General features: G+C 31.3%; 1 protein-coding gene across 1 annotated transcript in view; it reads left to right on the plus strand.

Moving 5' to 3' along the window:
* The first annotated feature begins 7,111 nt into the window (after positions 1-7,111).
* The window catches only part of DNAJC28_1 (DnaJ (Hsp40), sub C, member 28), a 61,269-nt gene continuing 43,218 nt past the window's right edge, over positions 7,112-25,162 (plus strand). The window contains exons 1-2 of the mRNA XM_051211535.1: positions 7,112-7,527; positions 11,695-12,184. Coding sequence (XP_051071602.1) covers positions 11,780-12,184 — 405 coding nt within the window. The 5' untranslated portion in view covers positions 7,112-7,527; positions 11,695-11,779. The remainder of the gene's footprint in view (positions 7,528-11,694; positions 12,185-25,162) is intronic.

Raw genomic sequence — 25,162 nt, forward strand, 5'->3', positions numbered from 1 at the left:
AAAGTAAAGGGAGAACATACTCTAGGTTCACTAAACACCTTATAACTCAATGAATGATATTAAGTTCTTTGACATACAATCTGCCTTAGGAGCAGGTATATTATTTAGTTTAGCTTAAGTACTTATTATGCGTGTTATTAAACTCATTATATTTGTGAAAGCAGTTTTTGCCCGTTATTATATTGTTAAAATAAAAATCTTAATTGTAAGCATAAGATTCATTTCTAGTTTCACAAATACAAATATTGATTTAGTACCAGTTGTTCATTGCTGCTTAGTTTGATCATGAGAAGTGGAATTACTAAAATTATTTGTCATTTTAGTTATTGTGAAAGTTTCATCAGCCTTTTTCAGTTACGAATAACTTCATTTTGCTACATATGTACTAAAGGTTTTTCTTGAATGTTCTCAACTTGAAGCCTAAGTGAAACCTCTATCTACTGATTGTAGGGTTCATATACTCTCCATCTTTGCGTTGTGTTATATTGTGCTGGTGTGAAATAATATAAAACATGGAAGAATTCATATTCTTTCTCTCTCTTTGGACCTCATACCGCTGTTTATGGAAGACATCTTACTACTTCTCAACACTTTTTACCAACGAACACAGTACTGTGACCCGTTATGCTAAATCAAATAGCTTAGTAAAGATTTTGGCTACCTTACGTGATCGGATCCGATTTATCTTCTAACGAAACATTGGTTAATCTTATTCATGTATTGGTATGTATATAAATATAGCATGGCGCTCAGGAGTTCAAATGACTACACAAAATCCTAATATACTCACACCCTGTTTAGTAATCTATCACAATAAATGATAGTTGTAATATTCACTTAGACTCCTAGTAAATAGCTTTCAAATTAATCCCCTTGGTTCCAACTGAAGGTTATGACTGGTGGTGCAGTCATTAATGATACAATTGTCACTCATGGCACTAAATAATCGTCATATAATATGGCGAATTGATTAAATTCAGAAATGCAAACTAGTGAATTTCAACTTAGTGTTTTAAGGATATTCTAATCATTGCGGAAATTGAACTTCCTGCATTTGGTTTGATTTGTGAAGCGGCGTATAAATGAGCAGTAATCTCAAACTACAATAAGACACTGGTTCTACTTTTTCACTTTTCTTCTTGTTGATGTCAGATGGTAAAGAAAGTTATCTTCAAATCGAACCGATATCCACGAACTGCCTAATTATGAAACAACCTTTCAGTTGAGTATTTTCTTTGCGTCTTTTTCTAAATAGTTATCTAGTTTGTAAGAGATTAGTCTTATCATCATTGTAATGGATTAGGTCAATAACTTTTTACAATCAGGGATTGTGGTTACCGCTAAATTTTGTACCTGTATATAACCTATCAACTTTAGCTAACCGACATTAAAAATATAAACTATTAGGTGATAAATCTGTAGTCTGAGGGTTAAGCCTTCCGGAAAAGACCTCATGGTTCTGGGTTTCAATCTAGGACGAGTAATAAATGCCAAGTGCTGAGTATTAATCACATACTAGGTTGAAACAGCTATCTAGTACTTCTTGATTTTCACTAATTATCTTGCTAAAGTCGGTTTATGATGTAAAATTATAAAATTTCAATAATTTTATATCAGTGATTATTGTTTAAATGTATTCAATGTAGTTTTTGGTGAACTCAGAGTACACACAATTTGATTAGTCTGTAATGTTTAATACTACTGAAGAACTTTTGTAATTGACAAAAAGGCTCACTTTTAATTTTAAATGGTTTGTATAGATAAAGTTATTGGGTTATTATATACTCATACATATAGAATAATTGAATTTGAAAGAAATTAGTAGATAAGACTGAACTAATATCAACAAATTTAAGCTTATTAAATAAATTTTTTTATGTTAAGTGGACTACAAGATCAGACTTTTAATTAAATCTGAATTTTACTTTAATCATTGAGTATTGTATCCGGTTAACATTACAATTGTTTGCACTTCATCAAACTAGCCAGCTGTCCGATCAACTCCTTTATGTTTCAACCCAAATCATAGAGAAGATAACAAATAACTGGCTAGTATAATAGATCTGAATAACATTTATAAATCTATTTATATAAAAATATTTTTTCACAAGATTATTAATTTACTAGTGTAATTTAATAACCGATGACAGTCTTGTATGCCATGTAAACTTGGGTTTTAAGCGCAAGTTTGAAAAAGACAAATTTAGTCGTTTATGATGTAAAATACAGTCTGCATAGCTCATCGGTAACATCTATGATTGTAAAACTGTCATTCGGCATCGAATACCACAAAGTGAATGAGATCCTCCATGACTACGAATATGCCTCGTTGAAAAGTGGTAACTAACGTGAAACTGAGGCTCAGACATCTATCCCAATCGTTTCCAGCATGTTATGCCTACTTATTTGGATAGGTAGGATAGATGGGACTCTATCAACACTAATGATTCTTTATAAAATTATGCCTTTCACCACTGCTTACTAATTATCGATTGGTTCAAAGATTCAACTAACAGTGAATAAACATAATTATTAATAGTTAAAATTTAGCTAGATAATTAAATGACGGTTTCATATACTCGACTGCCCAGGTTCGACTTTGTAACATAAAATTCAATTGTGAATCTTCCACTATGAAAATCTTATTATTAGAGACTAATGTTATAAGGGAAGGTGGTCAGTGTATACAATAATTTCATCATTAATATCTAGAAGCAGAATATATAAGTACGGTAATGTAATAATGATAATAAGTTTAAATATAAGAAACTATTTATTTACTTAGAAAACCAAATTTATTGTATGCATGACTATCAGTGTCTAATGCATTAGTTTAAAAGAAATTTTACTTAATAAGAGGTTAAAACGCAACAGGAAAACAAGTTTTTAAAGTTAATTCTGATCGTTCAATTGTGCGGAAGGATCATCTGGTTAAATATTTGTTAAACATAGTCATTGTGAATGAACAATATAGTGAAATAGATGTCATCCTTTTGCACAGCTACAATGTGTAAAGTTTTTATTTTTCATGCCTAGCATTTTGCCGAATTAAATTTTAGGTATGTGTCTACCATAGTTGAAATTACTGTTCAGTAAATCTTGAATAATTTTCATGAATATTATCCATCTTAATTTGTCATGTTTAAAATAAGATAAGAATGTAATGTGTCAATGTTTGTAAGCACCACCTATTACAAAACGAAATTGAATATCTTTCCTTCAATTTATTGATCATATGTTGTAAACCGTTATCTTAGTTCTTCCTTATGTAGTCTATTTTCAGTGTAAGAGTTAAAAATTTGGACTAAATTCATGCCTTGTAGTGGTATCACAAAAAATAGTATGTTTGCGTTTAAATTCTAACTTGGTTGTTCTGTTTTTTTTTTTTCGTTCAGTGTTTTGTGTAACAGACTAGAAAAGTTTCTAGCGTAATAATCAAGTAATTGTGATAAACAATACAAATTGATCTCGTATTACTTTCTAACGTTTTCTTGAGTTATACCTGTTGTACTGGGTAAAAATGATCACTTGGTTCGTAAAATTTGTGAATTTTAATTTATCGATTTGTTTGTAACACTATTTGTAATCACTAGCTACATTGATTTGGAATAATAAATAAGGCCAGGTTGAGAGTAAATTAGGGGTAGCTGAACGTAAGTACATGATCAATTAATGAATTTATTGACCATTGTTCTGGGTCATATAGGGAGGTGAAGATTATCCGACTTAGGATTCATACCATAATCATAATATGTATAGTTTGGAGATTTTGGGTAACATTACTTAGATTCAATTTTAATTACTCAGACGTGTTAATCAATTTTTTACCGTACCAGTTATGCGACATTGTGATAAATTCCTCATTACGATGCATTCAGATTGGGATTACTCGAAATACATTTTATATTTTCCAAAGTCAGCAAATCTTTCAGTCACCTTCAGTCGTGAAAGTTTTACACCAGTTCAATGGCATCAATTATTCTTTTCAGCCATCATATGTTGGATTCATGAATTCCAGTGTAATCACCTGCTATTTCTTCAAGGTATACAGAAGAAAGAAAGTGTACAAACAATCGGAGTTTTTCAGCAATTAACATTACAATATCTTGTAAGCTTTTAATAATAACTCGCGAGTAAATACACACTTAACACAAACTTATTCACTTGAAATAAATGTAAAACACCAAGGTTAACTAAAAAAATTTACACATTTTGAAAGTAGGTTAGCTTCTACATTTACTAAATATAACTTATCATAACTTAATCTTTGATAAAACAGTTCTAAATATTAACTCGGATAGTGAATAGAATGTTTCAACTCTCACAATTACGCTTAAACAATATCATCTCTCCAGTACTCTTGATTCAATCAATAAACTCGACATGAAGCTACGAAAATCTTTTCTGAAAACGATATCATTCGTTTATACATAATGTCATTGTTATTATTATCATTTAAATAATTCTAATTTAAATTTTATACTGAACATATATCATAACTTGAATGTATATATTAACAAAAATGATCAAATTACATTAGAATATCATACATAATGTAATGAATAACTGAATTTATCCAAATTCAAAATCAAATATTAAATGTGAGTAATAATCACATATTGAAATGTCATCGGTAAATTTACTCTTTACGATTAATATAATAAGATGTACCAAATTAATTCAGTATATGATTTATAATAGATCTTATATTGTTGATAACTAACTAACTGGACACGAGCGGCATTGTGGATGTGCACTGCTGAGAAGTCTCATACTAGGACAAAACAGCTATCCAGTGCTTCTATGTTTTCAATGGTGGTTTAACATCAATCGATTCATGATCTTAATCAAAAACTTAACGATTTCCACAACTTTATACTGGTTAAATTGATCAATATTCATAAATTCATGCATATTACATCATTTTTATCTCTCGTTTATTAATTAAGATGAAGATAGATTTTATTTATATTTTTTATTGATTTAATAGTTGAGTTCATGATGCTGATTTTCTCATTCTTATGATGGATGTTTTTGTGTGGAAAAAACAAGTATTATTATTATTATTATCGTTATTATTGAAATGAAACTTTACAAGTATAGGGATTTTTGGTTTTCATTGGTGGTCTACTTTAGATCGACTCGTGAATTCAACTGTGAAAATTTATCATCAATGATGAAAATAATACATAAAAGATATTTTTAAAATTCTATTGTTTGTGATAGTTTTTAAGCGAATTTCATCATCATTTCATATTATGAAGGTTGTTTTGATTAAAGGATTGTACTAAATCAAAGTGTCATGAAAAAGACATCTGTTTTATCCATAAGACATTGTATAAACCCACTTCAAAAATAGCAAACGAAATAAAAATCCCAGAATCCTATAGATGTTACTCCATTAATTATAACTAATAGCTAGTTCTTCCAGTGAGTTCTGACTGTTTTTTCTTAGAGTACTGAGTAAATAAAATCTATTTCATTGAAATCACGAGATTATCTAAGTTAGACAACCATTGAAAACCTGGAAGGACTCAAGAGCCGATCCGAACTAGTATGAGACTCCTCAGCAGTTTGCATCCACAAACCTTTAACCGTGAATTGAACCCAGGGCCTTCGATATCACGCGAAAATATTTAACCTCTAAATCAGTGAGCCAGAATCCGATTTTGTACAACTCTAACCTCAGTCAGCCCACGATGTTTTGTGACCATCTTCCATTATCTGTAATGGGTACCTTCCTTACACCACAACACGATTAAATGATTGTTTAACTTGGATCAGTTCATAATCTTAAAATTTAACACTCCACAACATTTACTGATAATAAAATATTTCTAGTTCAATGTTCAGTAATTACTTTGATCCGTTTTATGGATTTTTTACATCTACATTTGAAATGATTGATTATCCATAATTATTGATCATAACATTTGAATATGTGACTTTTGCATGTTATATATATATATATATATATATATATATATATATATATATATATATATATATATGACGTAGGTGATATTAGAAATTAATCTGGAAATGAAATAAATCTGTACACATTTTATTTAACTGAACATAACCATCGATTATTGTGGCTTTTTATCTCCATAAAATTCAACGTTATTGTCTTTCAACAATATGGCGTCTTTTGTTTTATGGTATAAGAATGCGGATCTGATTGTTTATTCATTTTTAATTACAGTTATTATCTAGGCTGTATTATTGTTTATTGTTGATAAAACTCAGTATTAAGTAGTCAATGACACTGATTGATAATTACGCTAGATTATGTTAATAAGTATCTTTTGTATTTCAAGGTATTAAATCATTTCTAAAGTTAGTGTTTGCCTCTCCGTTAACATATAAAAACTGCCAAACTATCGCAAACTGATGTCATTAAGGTTAACCTTTTAAATTACAATTTTATCCTTTTAAAAATAGTCTAAGTTAGTGTTAGTATTCTTGTTTTATTTTCGTTCCCTCAGAAATCAGCTACCTTGTTTCACATCTTACTGTATCTTCAAACATTTCACTGGAAATGTGTACATCGATAATTTTACTAAGTTCAGATCACCATAACGCATCCACTTAGTGACTTAACTATCAGCAAGCAGGAGCGGCCTCATGTATTTGATGTTTTCATCAATGGAGGAGATCGAAATTCATTCTAGTCTCGGATTATCTATGAAGTCTTCACAGGCCTTACTGAAATACGTGATCCGCTCGAAAAGCGCCGATTTCTTCATTACACTCTATCTTAATAAATATTCCTCAATGTTTGATGGATTTGTTGAATATTCTTTCAATTTTTATCAAAAGTTGTAGTATATCTCAGCTACTCTATTTATTAGATAAAAGATGTGTTGAATATAGAATTAGGTTTGAATCTGCGAAACATTTTCACTGTATGCAATCATCTTTATTTTGATATGTGAAACTCATACAGGTTTATTTTTAGAATTCATTTCAAATGAGATGTTTTTGCAATCGCATCTGGAAATCATTTAAATGTCAAATTTCTCCTTTTTCGTTTTTAAAAAAATCAAATATTACTGAACAAATGCTTATGCGTAATATTAGAAACATTTTACTATTACATATACTTATTCTTTATTACTGAAAAGAGATTTTAAGACAGTCAGTAATGTATACATAATGATGTCCATTAATTATTTGGCTTATATATCATTGAATTTTCAAACATTACTGTCTTAGATTTGAAAACTTAATATTAACTCATGAACTCAACCTTTTCTGAGAACTTAGTACTTGTCTATCTGTGTTCATTTTACAGTTTGATAAGTTTCTTTGGGGGGTGGGATAATGATTCGATTCTTTGGAAAATTTGTGGGATGGTTCAGTCAATTTTACTTAAGGATAAGAAGAAACACTCATTTTCAATTTCTACTTTGGACAATATTTCAGCTACTTTGGATGAAATAATGTTGTAAAACTTGTGGCCATCACAGCGTATCGATTTATTTTATAAAGTTCAATACATCTATTCGAAGAAATCCCATCACAGTTAAATGATTTTGTTTATTATATATATATATATATATATATATATATATATATATATATATATATATATTTAATAGTTGATACGAAACGACAATACATCTATTCATAAGTCTTGACCTGAATTTTAACTGTGTTCACATGATTAGAAATGAATTTGAACTTTTAAGAGTTTCCTCGTGAAAGTATCAAGAAAAAGATTGTCATAACGCAAGTCTGAATTTTTTTCTAAAAATCAATCACTATTTAAAAAAAGCATTATGTATTATTGAAACTTTCTTTCAGAAGGGAAATGAATAGAATTAGTCGTTTGATATATCAATAAGTTTATTTCTTGTCAAAAGAATTACAAACAAGATGTGTTGTTTTAAAATTCATCTGATTAAAAATGAGATATATACATATGTTAAAAACTTTTAATTATAGGAGCTAGCAACAGAGGCTAGGATATGATTTCTGTCCTATTTAGGACTCATTATTTGAATGCACTTGTATCTGAATGTTGGTGTATGCACTGAAACTAGAACCTATCACCGTTCAATTCATATGCCAACGTGTTATTTATTGAGCTACTGAGTTTAGAAACTCATTCATTTGTGGGTTTATTTGTGAAGGTTTTTAATATCCCATTGCTAATATTAAAGGACTGTAGTTGAACAATCTTTTTAAACACGTGTGCATTCTAAGGGATTTGGCTTGATATTGTCATTTAGTCACAAGTTCTTTAGTATTATAATTCAACTATTCCATCTACGAATTCTCTCCTGGTTTCTTCTTTTAAAGTTTATTATTACTATTATTACCATTAATATTGTAAGGTTAAACTGAAATTATAAATGTAATATGTTTACAGTTGTCAACTCTTGACACGAAACACTTATCATTTACACTCTGCTTTTTGATAGTCCCCTTAACGATGTTAGTTCGTAATAAAATCAAAATAAACAAGCGAAATTTATTGAGAAAAAGTTTTACACATTAACACATCTATCTCTTTATTTTTCAGTTTACTAATTTGAACAAATTAGAATTGAATGTAGTCCATACCACATTGTCATGTTCAAACTTCAATAAGTTACGAGAAATCATAACAAGCTATAAATAAATATGATAATGAAAATCATAGGAACATAATGGGAAACAAACAAAAATTTGTAATCTCAAATTGTATTATATTATTCTAGAAATGATGAATCTAATTAATTGAATCAATGGTGTTTCATGTGATATTCCTTTTTTTGTATCGAAACATTCACTTCACCGATACTAAAACTATTTATTCTCTTACAATAATCAAATCATTGATAATGATTTCATAAATGTACACTAAGTTTGTAATCTGATCAATTCGAGGTCTATTAATTTCTTATTATCACTCCAGTTAAGATCACTACACGTGAAGCTAGGATCACAGTGACTGAATATGTGTCATACAATATATATACACTTCAACTGTCTTGATCTAATGCATGCTAAAAATGGAATGAAATCATTTACCACATCAATTTATAAGAAAATCCTTCAGATTGGGATATATATACTGCAATGGTATATTTAAAAAAGAGTACGAGAACCACATAATATGTGTTCGATCCGAGAAATACTAGATATCTCTTAATGAAACTATAGATTATCGGTTATATATACGGAAAAAATCTTTATATATGTTGAAGTTATTGAATTTTAGTAGATTTATTCTCAGGTTTTGTTATCCATACAATGTTCTTGTTTGTGTTTTTATACGTTAGTGTGTGTATGTGTTCATATCTAACTCTTTGTTTGTGTTTCTTTGTCTTATAAAAATCGATAGCTACTATATTTTGTTGTTTAACCATCATCATATAATTATTATAACATTTAAAATAAAAGGAGTAAACTATTTCGTCGTCTGTTAGTTAGTACAAATATACATCTAACAACAAAGTTCGTTTTTAAAATCTAAGGCTACAAAAATAAACATTTTAAATGTTTGTTTTTTTTTCATACAGAAAACTTCGAATATGGATTATTTTACTTAGGAATCTTATATTTAGTTGCATTTAATTATCATTACTGAAGACTACTATGTTTTGTGATTATAGTAATAAAATTAGTAAGAATGTATTAGCCAGTGTTGTGACCTTGCCAAAGCGTTCTGTCCTAGAGAACGTATATAAACTTAACTGATCAACATCTACAATGTATAAAGCTCTCAGATCGACAGTTTTTCTATCAACTACCATCATTTATCAGTGCATACACTAAAATAGACCTTAATATTGGGTTGTTTGACTTAATGACCATAATTGAAACTTGATGAATAGAATCTGCTCAATACTAATGATAAAATCGAGTCTTGTCTATTAGCCTCTAATTAAATTTTTTTTTAAAAACTAGACTATTGATCAACTAGGTTTGTTTTAATAAATATGTAATACAGTTAATTTATTATAGAATATGTAAACTTGATTATATACCATACATTATGTATATCTGTTTCATTTAAATGTTTTTCTTTTCAATATAATTCTAAAAAAGGTAATATTTAATTGTTTATTAAGTCTAATATTCATTTAATAAATGACAATCATTTACCATTTGTGTTCATACAAACTGAGTGAGACTGTAATTTATGGACGGTCTTTGAGCGACACTAAAGTGATCTTGAAAATGTCCACCTACTTACTAGTGTTAAATGAGGGTTATAAACCAGTGTGAAGAACTAGGATTATGATTTATAGTTGATGTTTAGTGTTAGAAATTAGATTTAGGGTTTTCATTACGAACTGACATAAGGTATAATGCCAAAACGCTATTTAAACAAATGGATGAGTGAATTTCGCGTCAAAATTCAAAACCTGTTACTCTAAATCTGATTGACTCGTCCATAAATTATAGTTTCGCCGAAGTTGTTTATTTCAGTTGATTAACAAACAATGTGTTTTATAACTAGTTATGTAGGTATTTCTACATTTTTTCTTCCTTTAATTTATGCATCTCAATAGAGGCCATTTTTTCCCATATTCATATTCAAAATAATGGACACTGAACTCATTGACGAATTTACACTTTTTAACGTACTATTCAATAAATATTGATGAGATTATATTGATTTATATACGAGTCGATCGATCAATTGATCGATTCAGTCATTATTATTATTTTACATTTGACGAGATTTTCAAAGACATGAAAATAGCCATTTTAATTTGCACTAATAATATAAAATTTTAAAATATGTTTTATCATAGGGATAATTTATGCATTTTATTCTGTACTTCTTCTTCTTCTTCCCGTTTATACTTAATTCGATATTGTGCGAAAAAGAAAACCAGTAAGATATCATCTCTGTTCCTTTTTATTCTCTAAATATTCATAACAAATGTTGGATATATTGAATCACAAGGTCATTCGATGGTTGTATAAATGGACTAAGTAGAATACCGAAGAAAATTAATTCCATATTTATCTTTTGTAAACATTCCTTTCAATATTATTTATTATTATTATAATGCAGAATATTGATTGTTCAGATTGTTTCTATAAAAGAAAGTCACATGATAATTAGCTTTCTTATTAAGTGAATGAATGTATATGAGGAATAATTATAGGGAAAGGTTTTTATAAAAGCCATTGTTAGTTAGATAGGTGGGTAGGTGTATCACTACTTCATTGTATCGTAAATGAGTTTATGTGACTCTCCATTTGTTTATTTAATAATAATTAGATTCTGTGATCGATAGATTTTGATTAGATTTTTATGATTGGAACATTACAACCATTTCTCCCAGAAAACATTAATCTAACATTAATTAGTAAACGTATTAAATGTCTTATTAGGTAGCTATCATTTGACGATACTTGGACTAATTCATTTACATTCAACTACCAAAAGATGATGATGAATTGTAGATGTTTTATGTCTGAAATTGTAAATATGATTTATATTTGTATTGGGGAAAAACAATCAGTATGAGACTCTTCAGTAGATGGAATCTAGGATCAGGACCTTCGGATCCCAAAGCAAGCGCTTGACATTTAGATCAATAAGTTAACATCGCATGGTCTACTTTCCTAAACTGTAAAAATATGATTAAATTACTCTTTATGAAAATCCAAATTAAATCGTTTAATCAAATCTTCGATATATCCAATTAATAATTATGTGTTTTTCGAAAATCCTCTTTTCAGATTGCACACATATGCGAATATATACTCTCTTGATTTAATCATATTCATTCGTATAAAGTCAACTCTTCTTTATAATAAAATCAAGATGTTTTTATTTAGAACAAGTGAAACTTTAAATCAATCTACGTCCATTCTAAATATATGGCGCCATTTTTCAATAAAGTTAACGCATGAAGCAATGAAAGCATTTGAGTTACTAGGTATATCAACATCCAGTACACCTGAGGAATGTAGGAGAGCTTATTTAAATTTAGCTCGTCGTATTCATCCAGATGTAAAGAGCGAACTAATTAATACTATTAATGACAACAATAGTAATAATAAGATCAATAATGATTTTCAAAACAGGACAAATGTTGAATTTCATCAATTACATAAAGCTTATGCACTTGCTTATGAAATTTGTCTTGACAATCATGAGTCTGGTAATGATTATATACTCGAACAATTGGACAATGATATTCAAGAGTTTCCTCATAAAGCGCCTCAAGTAAGTCTCATTAGTGTAATATATATGTCTAAACCTTGTTATTGATCATTATTGGATAACTAAAGGTTTTTTTATACTGAAGAGTATTTTCATCATGGTTATTTTTGTTAATTCGTTTGGGGTAATAGACAGGATATTTTAGGATTAGGTTTCACGCTAGTAGGCATTTTTCATCAGGAAGCAACTAAATGCTTGAGAGAACTGATACTTTCTCCTTCTGAGATTCGGACTCGTTTCACCCAGCTTCACAGTCTAACATGCTACTACTGGTTTCCATCTCCATAAAACTTTTTTATTGTCTACATAAATATGATTTTTATTAGTTTTATCTGAGTTTCAATCTGTATCTCGAACCATTTTTCAGTATTTCTATGACTTGTGGAGAAGGTTTCAATAGTACTGATGTATAAAACGAAGGAAAACAATTATTTCTGTTTACGAAGGACAGGGTTGAGCTTCCCGATTCGACATGAACCATTAATAACTACTTAGTTCTCATATGTAAGCATTCTGTTCTCCTGTAAACGTAGGTATATTCACCAAAGCTAACTTCTTTAATGCATTTGGAAAGTACACACATGAGAGAGATTCTTTAAGTTTTACTACTGAAATAAATAAATATGTTCCCCTTGTACTACGTTTCACACTTCATGTAACTCATTTAATAAGTATATATCTATATACTTGATTTTAACCTACAATCTTCATGATAGAGTAACGTTAGTAGTCGGTTATCAAAATAGGTGAAGAGGAGCGTTTGAATCCGTGAGTTAGTCTGACTATTATCAGTATAGCAATATTACATCAGCAGATCAAATTCACTAAACAAAAGTGTTAGCTACAAAACACCGTAGAATCACCTTGGAACCCAACTATAATGCAGATATGTTATTATACACTGCAGTCTGTTTTACGTATTTATTTCCCTACCTATTATCATACTTAGCAGAGTGCTTGTTACAAGACTTGAAAACCGTTCCAATCTTATTTTAGATCGTGATTCAGTCAGTCATAATCAATATAGAGCCTAGGGTAAATTTGTGTTAGTCCAAGTTCCCATTCTATATCAATATAACGAGATGAGTTTAACAAGACGAATGCCGAACGAGTCGAATTACTTGTAGTGGTACTAGTGATGAAAAAGAGTAAATGTTGAGAATGTGATTAAAAAAAAAAACAGAATAAAAGTAGTCTACAATTCACAATCTAGAGGAACGTGAAAAGTGAATGAGTCTGTGATACTGTGACTGATTTTGAGCCATGTCATACACAAAATCTACAACCAAGTTCGTTGTTATCTATTGAACTCTAAAACTCAAAGCTAAAACGACCTTATTATTGGATCCTTTCTTATTTTCGAATAGTTTTTTGATTTGATATCATTTCAGTAATGAGTAATAGCTTAATTAATTGGAATACAATAGACATATGATATGTTTTTCCAATCAGATGTGACATGTATTCATCACATCTTAAGAAAGATTATAGATACTTAATTGTATAATGTTGTAAATATATTCACACAGTAAGTTCTTGAAGGATTATTGTTAAAAATGCAGCTCAATTCAATATATACAAATCTGTTTGTTAATCTAATTGCAAGTAAATCATATAAAGTGTCATGTATTGTTAAATCATTTAGATTTATTTCGGAAACCAAATGAAAGTTTATCACTAGTCTTCACATTTTTCTCTCGTATTCAAGTTACCGTGTAGATTTAGAAGCGTTCAGCTAGAAGATTTATCATATATATATATATCATTTCTCTAAAAGAATTTTCAAATAGCCTTGATTCATATCGATTATCATGAGTAGTAAGGTCATATGAGAGGAGAAATATGGTTTATTACAGTAACTTAATAGTAGTTTGTTCTTTTGCTCAACCTTCACCTTCTTGTCTTTTTTAATTTTATTTTCTCCTACCTGTTCTCTAACTAATTTAATTTCCTTCTTTTAGAATGTGCCTTTGTTCCTGTTATTGTACTTTTAGATAAACTACAGGAAATCATTTCACATATCAAACTATATTATTATTGTTATTGTTATTATTATTATTAAAGTAAATATTACTTTACAGTGATTGAGACTGAATAGCTTTGTATGCAAGTAATTTCTGTTTTGAATAAAGGGATATTTTTCAAGTTGAAATTGAATCTACATTATCGTAAGATTCAAAACGTCTCGGACTCTGAGTTGATAAATATTCTACTAGGCTTTCATGTTTATAAGAGGTACGCGCACTTTCGTACTTGCTACATGAGCTGGTGTTGTAGTATGTCGGAAAGAATTTAAGGTGGGTCAAACCAAGTCTTAGGATGCGTCTGTGAAGACACTCACTGTTGAACTGAGCCATGTAAGTAGGTGAAGACTACCTGATTGGGGTCCTTACGATTATCGTAATCGATGATTGCAGACTTTTGGTAACGTTGGTCAAATTCTTTTACAATGATCTAGGTGCATTCATTATTTTCCGTCCCTTAGATCCTAAGTTTCCAAATTATCCAATAAACGTTTTCTACCCCACTAATCAATATTTTCTCCTGAAACATTTTCTTCAGACCAATCTTTTTTATGACTACTAATAACGTCAATACCTCTACTAATCTGGGATTTGCCCTGACAACTTCATCTCCCTGTGCTAATGTCGTGTGACAAGTTGAACCAACGTACATACATAACAGCTCCTACATTGTGTACAAGAGACTATGCTATCTGCCTAACGATGTCCCTTGGAATCACCCCACAGTTAGATATGAATTATATGAACCATTTGACTGATTGAATATTTAGTGTATTATGCTATCTTCGTAATTCGAAGATTACCGAAACTGGTAAAACTACGCTATCCCACTAACCATAACCGGTGTTAAAATTGGTCTTGAAATGTTGAAGACATTTATTTATTAGCTAGTGCACAGATAACAGACCAAATCCAGAATATGTAAATCAAAACGCAGCGAAATTTCAATATCAACAATGTTTTTATATAGTTTTTACATTTCATATTGTTCACGATAGGTTTTTTTATCGTGCCCAACGACTGTTACAGTAGAACTTCAACGTTAATAATCCACATACTAATATGAAACAGAGACGATGTGACATTCGGGATAGGTTTATATTCCGAACATAATTGAAAAACTGAAATGCAGTTACTTTGTTTGCATCCAATGACCTTGAAACATAACAAAGTTAGCGAACGAAACATGACAACAGACAATCAAATAACAGCGAAGATCATTGCAGGAATATGAGTCAGAGAAGTTAGAAGAACTGACCTCTTTTTGTCATCAAAATATTGTTTTTATTTTATGTGTTACACAAATGCTAATATTATAGTTATTACTAGGAATGGATAGATTTTGGAATACGGAACACAACATTCGTTCTATTTCGTCCTGTTTCAAACACATCAGATCCATGTACCTGCATCTCAGTGTTTATGTTCACAGAACGACTCGAACTCACAACGCTTCATACACTGAGTTACTCAGTTCACTTAACCACAACCTTGTTCAATGAGCATGATTTCCATTTTATTATTATTATTATTATAATCAGTAAAGGTCTGAATTACCGGGTTGTTGATATTCAAAACTGAATTTGTTTGTCTATTTTGATGCATATGCACACGTCTTGAACTCCACTTCTATTCACAATCTAATCTATTCTAATAAACTTGTTACAGAATGACTATCTTGAATACAACGCTCACAGTAAGTAATAACCAAAGACTGATCAAAATTCTACAACGAGATAATTCAAACCCTTCCCAATGGCTATATATTTTTTTATGAACGTCTACTAACATAAAATGTAAGTCGATTAAATTCAACTAATTAAAAATATCGTTTATATTCAATGTTCAATGGAGTTTATGTCATTTATTTCTCGTAAATTATATCCAATATTGAATGCTGATTACATTATTAAAAAATAGATGAAAGTTGACAAAGAATAGTTTGAACAGTGCTAAACTGAACTGAATGTCATTCACACAGAAGAAACAAAGAGGAATAAAAGGTAGGAAGTATCTCAGAAGAAAACAATTTTTTCATTGGACAATTCACTGTGATAATGTCAAATGGCAGTTGTTAAAGTTGACCATAGTTTATTTATTGACATACAACGCACAAGAATGTATGTCTATTTCTATATATGAACGTATGTTTGATACCAAGTCTACCAGGTAAAATGCTAAAATACACACATTGTCATAGTTAATGTTTTGAAAATTCACATAATACAACATAAGTAGTTAACTACACTGATAAGATTAGAAACAGTAAATTGAAAAATCCTTAGACCTATTCAACTAATCAGAAAAACAGTAACTGTAAATGAAAGATTCACAATTTCAAAAAAAGTAGGAAGAATTTGCAAAGTAGATGTAGTTTGCGGGCTACTGATGGCTTTTCTCAGTTGTCTGTAGGTTCCTCAACTCCGCCTGTAGCTCTTCTAGAGTTACTGCCGGTCCCAATCCCAGGTAAAGGAGGAGGGTTGGGCATGGGGTTAGCGTCCCCATCCTGTAGAAAACTAACTCGCTAAAAAAACGCTTACCAGAAAAAATAATTCAAACCATTTTAACTCTGCCCTGGGAGTTAGAAGGTATTCATTTAGAAGAATTATGACGCTTCATGGTGAAAGTCGAGTTCCTTCGGAAGCCACGAGGCCGATGCCCCTTCTAACAACCAGAGCAAACATTTTTATAGGTACATGGAACGTCCGAACAATGTGAGAGACCGGGAAGACCAGTCAAATAGCAACGGAAATGAGGAGATACAACTTGAGAGTACTGGGAATCAGAGAAACCCATTGGACCCAAGCTGGACAACAAAGGCTAAATACGAGAGAGATGCTGCCAAACTCCGATCACGAAGAGGAAAATGCTCCACACGCTCAGGGGGTCACTCTAATGCTGTCCAAAATAGCACGAAATGCACTTGTAGGATGGGAATCTCACGGATCCAGAATCATCAAAGCATCATTCAAAACAAAGAAGGAGGGGATCACAATGAATATTATCCAATGTTATGCACCCACCAATGATAGCAACGACGACATTAAAGATCAATTCAACGAGCCGCTGCAATCAATCATAGAGGAGTGCCAAAGAAAGGACCTGACCATTCTGATGGGAGATCTAAATGCCAAAGTTGGAATAGACAACACCGGATATGAAGATATTATGGGACGACATGGACTGGGACAGAGAAACGAAAATGGAGAAAGATTTGCAAATCTATGTGCATTCAACAAATTGGTCATAGCGGGCACAATATTTCCGCATAAGCGTATACACAAGACTACATGGATCTCACCGGACCACACTACAGAGAACCAGATAGATCATATTTGCATCAACAAAAAATTCCGAAGGACAATGGAAGATGTGAGAACCAGGAGAGAAGCTGACATAGCTTCAGATCACCATCTAGTTGTAGCCAATTTAAAACTGAAGCTAAAAAAGAACTGGAGAAGTGGACAAACAACAATACAAAGGTTCAATACAGCCTTCCTTCGAGATACTGACAAACTCAGTGAATTCAAGATAGCTCTCAACAACAGGTTCCAAGCCTTACAAGATCTACTGAAGGAAGAAGAAACTAGTATGGAGGACAACTGGAAAGGCATCAAAGAAGCATTAACTTCAACGTGTCAAGAGGTTCTGGGCCTAAAGAAACACCATCATAAGGAGTGGATCTCTACAGAAACACTGAACAAGATCAAAGAAAGGAAGAACAAGAAGGCAGTAATAAACAACAGCCGAACACGAGCAGAGAAAGTCCAAGCACAAGCTGAATACACAGAAGCAAACAAGCAAGTGAAGAAGAGCATTAGAGCCGACAAGAAGAAATACGTGGAAGAACTAGCAACGACGGCGGAAAAAGCCGCAAGGGAACGAAATATGAAACAGCTTTACGATACAATGAGGAAACTAGCAGGGAAATATATTAAACCAGAGAGACCGATCAAAGACAAAGAAGGCAAGCCAATCACTGAAATTCAACAACAGCGGAACAGATGGGTAGAATACTTCGAGGAACTCCTGAATAGGCCGGCTCCAATGAATCCACCGGACATCGAAGCAGCACACACAGATCTTCTCATAGACGTCAACCCACCAACGAAGGAAGAAATCATAATGGCCATCAGACAAATCAAGAACGGGAAAGCAGCGGGACCCGACAACATACCAGCTGAAGCACTGAAGTCAGACATCGAAGTAACTACAAACATGCTTTACCTTTTATTCAAAAAGATTTGGGAGGAGGAACAAGTGCCGATGGACTGGAAAGAAGGGCACCTCGTCGAGATTCTAAAGAAAGGAGATCTGAGCAAATGTGAAAACTACAGAGGCATTACACTGCTGTCAATACCAGGGAAGGTCTTCAACAGAGTGTTGCTGAACCGGATGAAAGATGCAGTAGACGCCCAACTTCGAGATCAACAAGCTGGATTCCGTAAGGATCGATCGTGCACAGGCCAAATTGCAACACTACGGATCATCGTCGAACAATCAGTTGAGTGGAACTCGTCACTATACATCAACTTCATCGATTATGAAAAGGCATTTGACAGTGTGGATAGGAGGACGTTATGGAAACTTCTTCGACACTACGGAGTTCCTGAGAAGATTGTCAATGTTATCCGGAACTCATACAACGGACTACAGTGCAAAGTAGTGCATGGAGGACAGCTGACAGATGCATTCCAAGTAAGGACCGGAGTCAGACAAGGCTGTTTACTCTCTCCCTTCCTCTTTCTTCTGGTGGTCAACTGGATTATGAAGACCTCAACATCTGAAGGAAAATACGGAATACAATGGACAGCTCAGAATCAATTAGACGATTTGGACTTCGCAGATGACCTAGCCCTCCTATCACGTACACACGAACAGATGCAGATGAAGACAGCCAATGTAGCAGCAGTCTCTGCATCAGTAGGCCTCAGCATACACAAAGGGAAAACCAAGGTCCTCAAATTCAAGGCGGAGAACAGCAATCCAATCACTCTTAATGGCGAAACTCTGGAAGATGTAGAATCCTTCACATACCTGGGAAGCATAATCGATGAACAAGGAGGCTCAGATGCAGATGTAAAGGCAAGAATTGACAAAGCAAGGGTCGCATTCCTACAATTGAAGAACATATGGAACTCAAAACAACTTTCAACCAATATCAAAGTGAGAATCTTCAACACCAACGTCAAGGCAGTTCTACTGTATGGAGCGGAAACTTGGAGAACTACAACAACCACCATCAAGAAGGTACAAGTATTTATAAATAGCTGTCTTCGCAAAATACTCAACATCCACTGACCGGATACCATCAGCAACAGCCTTTTGTGGGAGAGAACAAATCAGCTTCCAGCTGAAGAAGAAATTAGAAAAAGACGATGGAAATGGATAGGACATACATTACGCAAATCATCAAACTGCATCACGAGACAAGCCCTAACTTGGAATCCTGAAGGGAAGCGGAAAAGTGGAAGGCCTAAGAACACATTACGTCGGATAATAGAAGCAGATATGAAAAGGATGAATAGGAACTGGAAGGAGCTGGAAAGGATTGCCCAGGACAGGGTTGGATGGAGAATTCTAGTGAGCGGCCTATGTTCCTTCACGAGGAGTAACAGGCGTAAGTAAGTAAGTGTAGGTTCATTCATCTTGAATTCAGAGATAGGTATACATATTGACAGTAATAAGTATCAGTGAATAAGTATCGCTCCATTTCTTTTTTGTTTCCAATCATTCCTGCATTCATGGTCTTGTAATTTTATCGGCAACTCAACGACATATTGTTTCTAGTGTTTTGGTAATTAAGACTAATGACGATATGGTCAATAGTCGACATTCTAGCTAGGTAGAATCGTAGTCTGCTCATCCTTGATTGGCTCATTAGTTTCATTGACAAAACAAAATACTAAATCATAAAAAGACATTATTTTCAAGTTTCAATTGGATAAATAACGTATTAAATAAAAGTAGATGTTGTATACACTATACTATACTAGTTAACTTAAGTAAGACGCTACACTCGTATTGAGCTGATAAATAATAAATGATGAATAAACATTTGAATATGGCATTTATCAACTGAAGTGCCATTAGGAATCACGGAATATTACACAAGAGTCTTGTTTCAGTGAACGACGCTTCAGTAACGAACAATAACCTTCAAACCAGACAAAAATCTCCAGACAGCAGCCTTTTCAATCAAGAACTAAAAATTTAAGCCTAAACATTGAAGACTGAAGATGGAGACAATAATCGAAAAAAGAACATTGTTACTGGAGGAATAAAAAGATTTTAATGTTCATCAAATGATAAATAAAATTATCATAAACAGTCTTCCAGATTTTATCATATGATTGAGTTCGTTTCATCAATGATCTGAATCTCAATTTCATTCATACCCCAAAAAAACACATGTATTCATTCTGTAGTGAAAAATACTATAACTTACTAAAAGTTACTCTATTTCTAAATAGAAAACACTTGCTAAAATGAACTAGTTACAGTAAAATCTAATGATATTTGAATCGATATATGCGATTTTCTAGAATAATATTCATTACAGACTGATGGTTTTATCTAAAGAACAAGCGGAAACCAGAGTGTATGATAAACATCTAGTTTCATCCTAGTTTAACAGTGAGTAATCTTGAACAATTGAGACTACTTTGCACAATTAATCGGTTAGGTTTTTATGTCTGAAATTATCAAAATACAGTTTACGAAATCAAACACAGTTCATCGATAATTGATAGATATCACCTGAAAGGTAATTAAAATGCGATAATGTTCTAACTATCGCTAGTTTATTTTATCGTTCTGGACAACTCCAATAGATAACATCAATTTATGTTTCACAATAAATTAGAGATTGAATGAAATTTTCTAATTATTTCACTTAATAGTATGTGAACTAGTTCTTTTTAAAATTTTAACCGTTTACAAAATTGTATTATTATAAATAAGAGTTTGAGTTATTTCATTGTCGATATGCAAAATTAAATTTTGATCAGTCTTTGGTTATTACTTACTGTGAGCGTTGTATTCAAGATAGTCATTCTGTAACAAGTTTATTAGAATAGATTAGATTGTGAATAGAAGTGGAGTTCAAGACGTGTGCATATGCATCAAAATAGACAAACAAATTCAGTTTTGAATATCAACAACCCGGTGATTCAGACCTTTACTGATTATAATAATAATAATAATAAAATGGAAATCATGCTCATTGAACAAGGTTGTGGTTAAGTGAACTGAGTAACTCAGTGTATGAAGCGTTGTGAGTTCGAGTCGTTCTGTGAACATAAACACTGAGATGCAGGTACATGACTCTGATTTGCTCGAATGAAAACGAATGTTGTGTTTTGTATTCTATTGCTAGCCACTTTTCATTTTTTTATATACCTGTTTAATAGTAACTATCATACTGAACTAATCAACATGTGTACTTTCAATCTTTGGTTATTAGTGTTTTAAAAATTTAATATGCTTTCAAGGTTACTTTGATGCACTTGAACTTAGCTGGAAAATCACTAAACTCTAAGATATCAGTTTACAAATGCTTTATCTTCGTTTATAAAGTTTCAACAATGAAGATAAAAGACTTCATACATGAGATTGAACTCACGATCTACAGATTTTCTAGTGAGTATTACATCACCCAATTCTTCGAATAGTTGTGTTGTATTTCATTTTAAGCCCTAAGTTTCATGATATTTATTTTTCATTTTATGTATTAAAATGCACTACACTGGAGCGTTCATAGCAGACAGTTTGGATAACTTGTTTTGTTTGAAAGGAAGTCTTTATTAATATGCAGTTTTTACCTACTAAATGAAAGGAAATATGATCGCGAGTGCTGAGTACGTTAGATTTATTGAACATTCAAAAGTTTTCAGAAATCCCATACAAAGACAGTTTTTATTTCTATTTAAATTGAATTAAAATCCATTGAATATTATATTTTTGCTATTATAATGTTCGCTATTGTTGTTAATAGTGACGATAATTTTGTCTAATTCACTAAACCCACTAACTAAAAGTATTTAGAAAACGTCGATGATAAATAATTATGGTATCGCAGACTATTGAATTGATAAGAATTTTAGGTATAAGTTAATGCAAGATAATTGACATTAATGTTTTTTTCTAATTCATTCTATTAAAGTAATTTAATAATCATAAAAATAATAACTATACTGTAATGATCAAACTATTAAAGTTAATAAGCCTGGTTGGATAATTTTGATGACTAGCTATTGTATTGTATTTGTTTATTGGTTTGGTTCAATATTCACAGTCTAAAAAAATTTGAACAACTGATCATCATTACTATTCTTAGGATTTTTATTATTATCATTATGATGTTGAAATTATAAAAAGTACAAAGCAAACAAGTTAACGCTGAATCAAAAAGACCAATAGGTCAGGAAGTAATAAAATTTTAAGTACTTACAACCAGAAGAATTTGAATGTTTATGGTGAGATCATAATTTATGAACGACCTTTGATGCGCATTGTTGAGGAGTCACATACTAGTTCGAGTTGGTCGTTTATTGCTTCCAGGTTTCCAATCGTCGTCTAACCGGTTTGCGATTTCAAAGAAATTCTCCGATTTGTTAATTCCTCTCTTATTTAGCTACTTTGTCATGTTTTTCTATAGACATTATTGTTACTGTATGAAGGATATTATTGTATCACACGTTTGGTATATTTTAGAAATATGAAAGCTTTCCTGAAAGTCACACATTCCATTTCTTTTATTCGTGTTTTGACCAGTAACCCTGAGATTTAATTGTTGTATATTAGTGTTCCGATCTGTCGAGTTTGCGTAGCGCCTATTTCTTATTAGAAGAACATCTTAATCGTTTTTACCTTTCAACAATAAGCAAATAACTCGCAGATCATAATCGTGATAGATAGCCGAACACAGTAAATACCCTAACTAAATGTCTACTTGGACTAAGGGTTTCACTAAAACTTGATCAATAGAATTCGAACGGCAACTAGGACCAGAAACTCAATGCTATTGGTGACTCTTCAGTAAACAAACAGTGTATACTTTGAATGACCTCGGCAAAAATAACTTAATTCTGGGTCAGTTTTTTTTCATCATATGCTTCACAGTTGAACACGGCTTATAACAGTTAAAAATATAATACATGAATGTTTCGATTCGTTTTGAAATCATAAAGCAGTAAGCATCACCAACTTCTTTTAGTGTTTAAATCAAAAACTCCTATAGCTTGACGAATACCTTGACTTTTAAACTAGCATTTCATAGATTCTTATTCTACTAATATGATATTAATACCCATAGTTAACTTGAAGAAAAACTTACATCAGTTCGCCGTAAGATTGTTTTAACGTGTGTCTAACTCAACAACCATAAATATTAATATGCCAAAAAATAAAATCATATTTGATAAGTGTTATAAAGAAGAGATTTAGAGTTTATTATGAATAAATAGAATACTAATTAATGGTTGATGCATGATACAAGATAGACCTACTGATTAAAACTAAGTGATCTGATAGAAATTGACACCCAAATAAGAAATATTAACACGAGATTAAACACTATGAAATGTCTTTTATTGTAAAATGTTATCATTTCTAAGTTACTCATTTGCCAATCCAATAAAGATCTGATCATTGAGCTTAATTTTTACTCTTGATATCAATGAATTTGAAAAAGTCAGTGTTTCAAGAAATAATACACTAATTAAAGTGGCTTTTATTGCTGAATTCTGTATAAAAAAGATTCATAAAGAATTCCCATACCTGCCTTAAATCAACTTGCGACCTTACAGTATATCGATTTGAAATTATTTATCCCAGTTCATTTAATTAAATAAGTGACATTTAAATCATTCTGTTTAATTATTGTTTAACTGACGAAGCAAACAATCAATTACAATAAGTAATTATAGCATTTGAACTAGTTGTCATAGAACTGACTTACATATTGATGTAATTAGGATTGGTCAAGTAACTGTAGAGTTAATATTTTATTTGAATGTGTTTTTTAATTTGTGTCTAGCAATTTGTTCTTTCTAACAATTGAGCAACTTTTCAATTCCTAATTGTTAGGAAAAATAACAAAATGGTTGGTTGAGTATACTGCAGGCAATTTTTGCCAAGAAACCGTAAACTATTCGAATATACAGACTCACAAATGTATCAATTTCTCAATGTCTAGTCACGATGATGTGCATTCTGTCCCACAGTTTCCGTTTTTCGGCTGTGTGTTCACTTAAAATATAAAAATAATTTAACGTTCTAGTGTATTATTTTTATGATAGTTACTGATCCATCAGTTTTCTGTTCACAAGTTCGTAGATATCAAGGTTTTATCGTCGATCATATCCTTTAAGATAAGCACATATATAATCAAGTATTAAGAAGAACTTACGAAATGAAATGTAGTTGTGTTTTTTTGTTTGCACATTTTATTTTTCCTTACTTATCACATGACTTTGTATCTATTTCCTGCTAAATATCTGTATATTGATCAATTTTAATGTTTTCAAATGGTTTGTATGTTATCATACAAATATATAATGGTGCTAATTTTGTAATGTGAAAATGAAACGTGATTGAACATTTTCCTCATGATTTGATGGTTATTCTTTGCTTGTATTTTTACTAAGATTGTAGAAACACTTGATGTTAAGTTGGTAATTTTATATATATATATATATATATATATATATATATATATATATATATCAGTTTGTAACTAGTGTTACAGATGAACTGAAAATATTTGAACTATTAAGAACTGCTATATTGAATATTAATAATTTCACTGTGTTTTGGACATATTTGTTTTACTCAACGAAACGAACAATTTACTGCTTCGCTTCATGTAGTTGAAAATTCAAGAGTAAAAACAGGAAAAAATGTGTTATTTCGTTAGGTTCTCATCGGCTGCTCATAGTCAACAATGTTTTGAAAT

The sequence above is a fragment of the Schistosoma haematobium genome, chromosome ZW (assembly GCF_000699445.3).
Source record: "Schistosoma haematobium chromosome ZW, whole genome shotgun sequence".
In the NCBI taxonomy this organism is placed as follows: domain Eukaryota; kingdom Metazoa; phylum Platyhelminthes; class Trematoda; order Strigeidida; family Schistosomatidae; genus Schistosoma; species Schistosoma haematobium.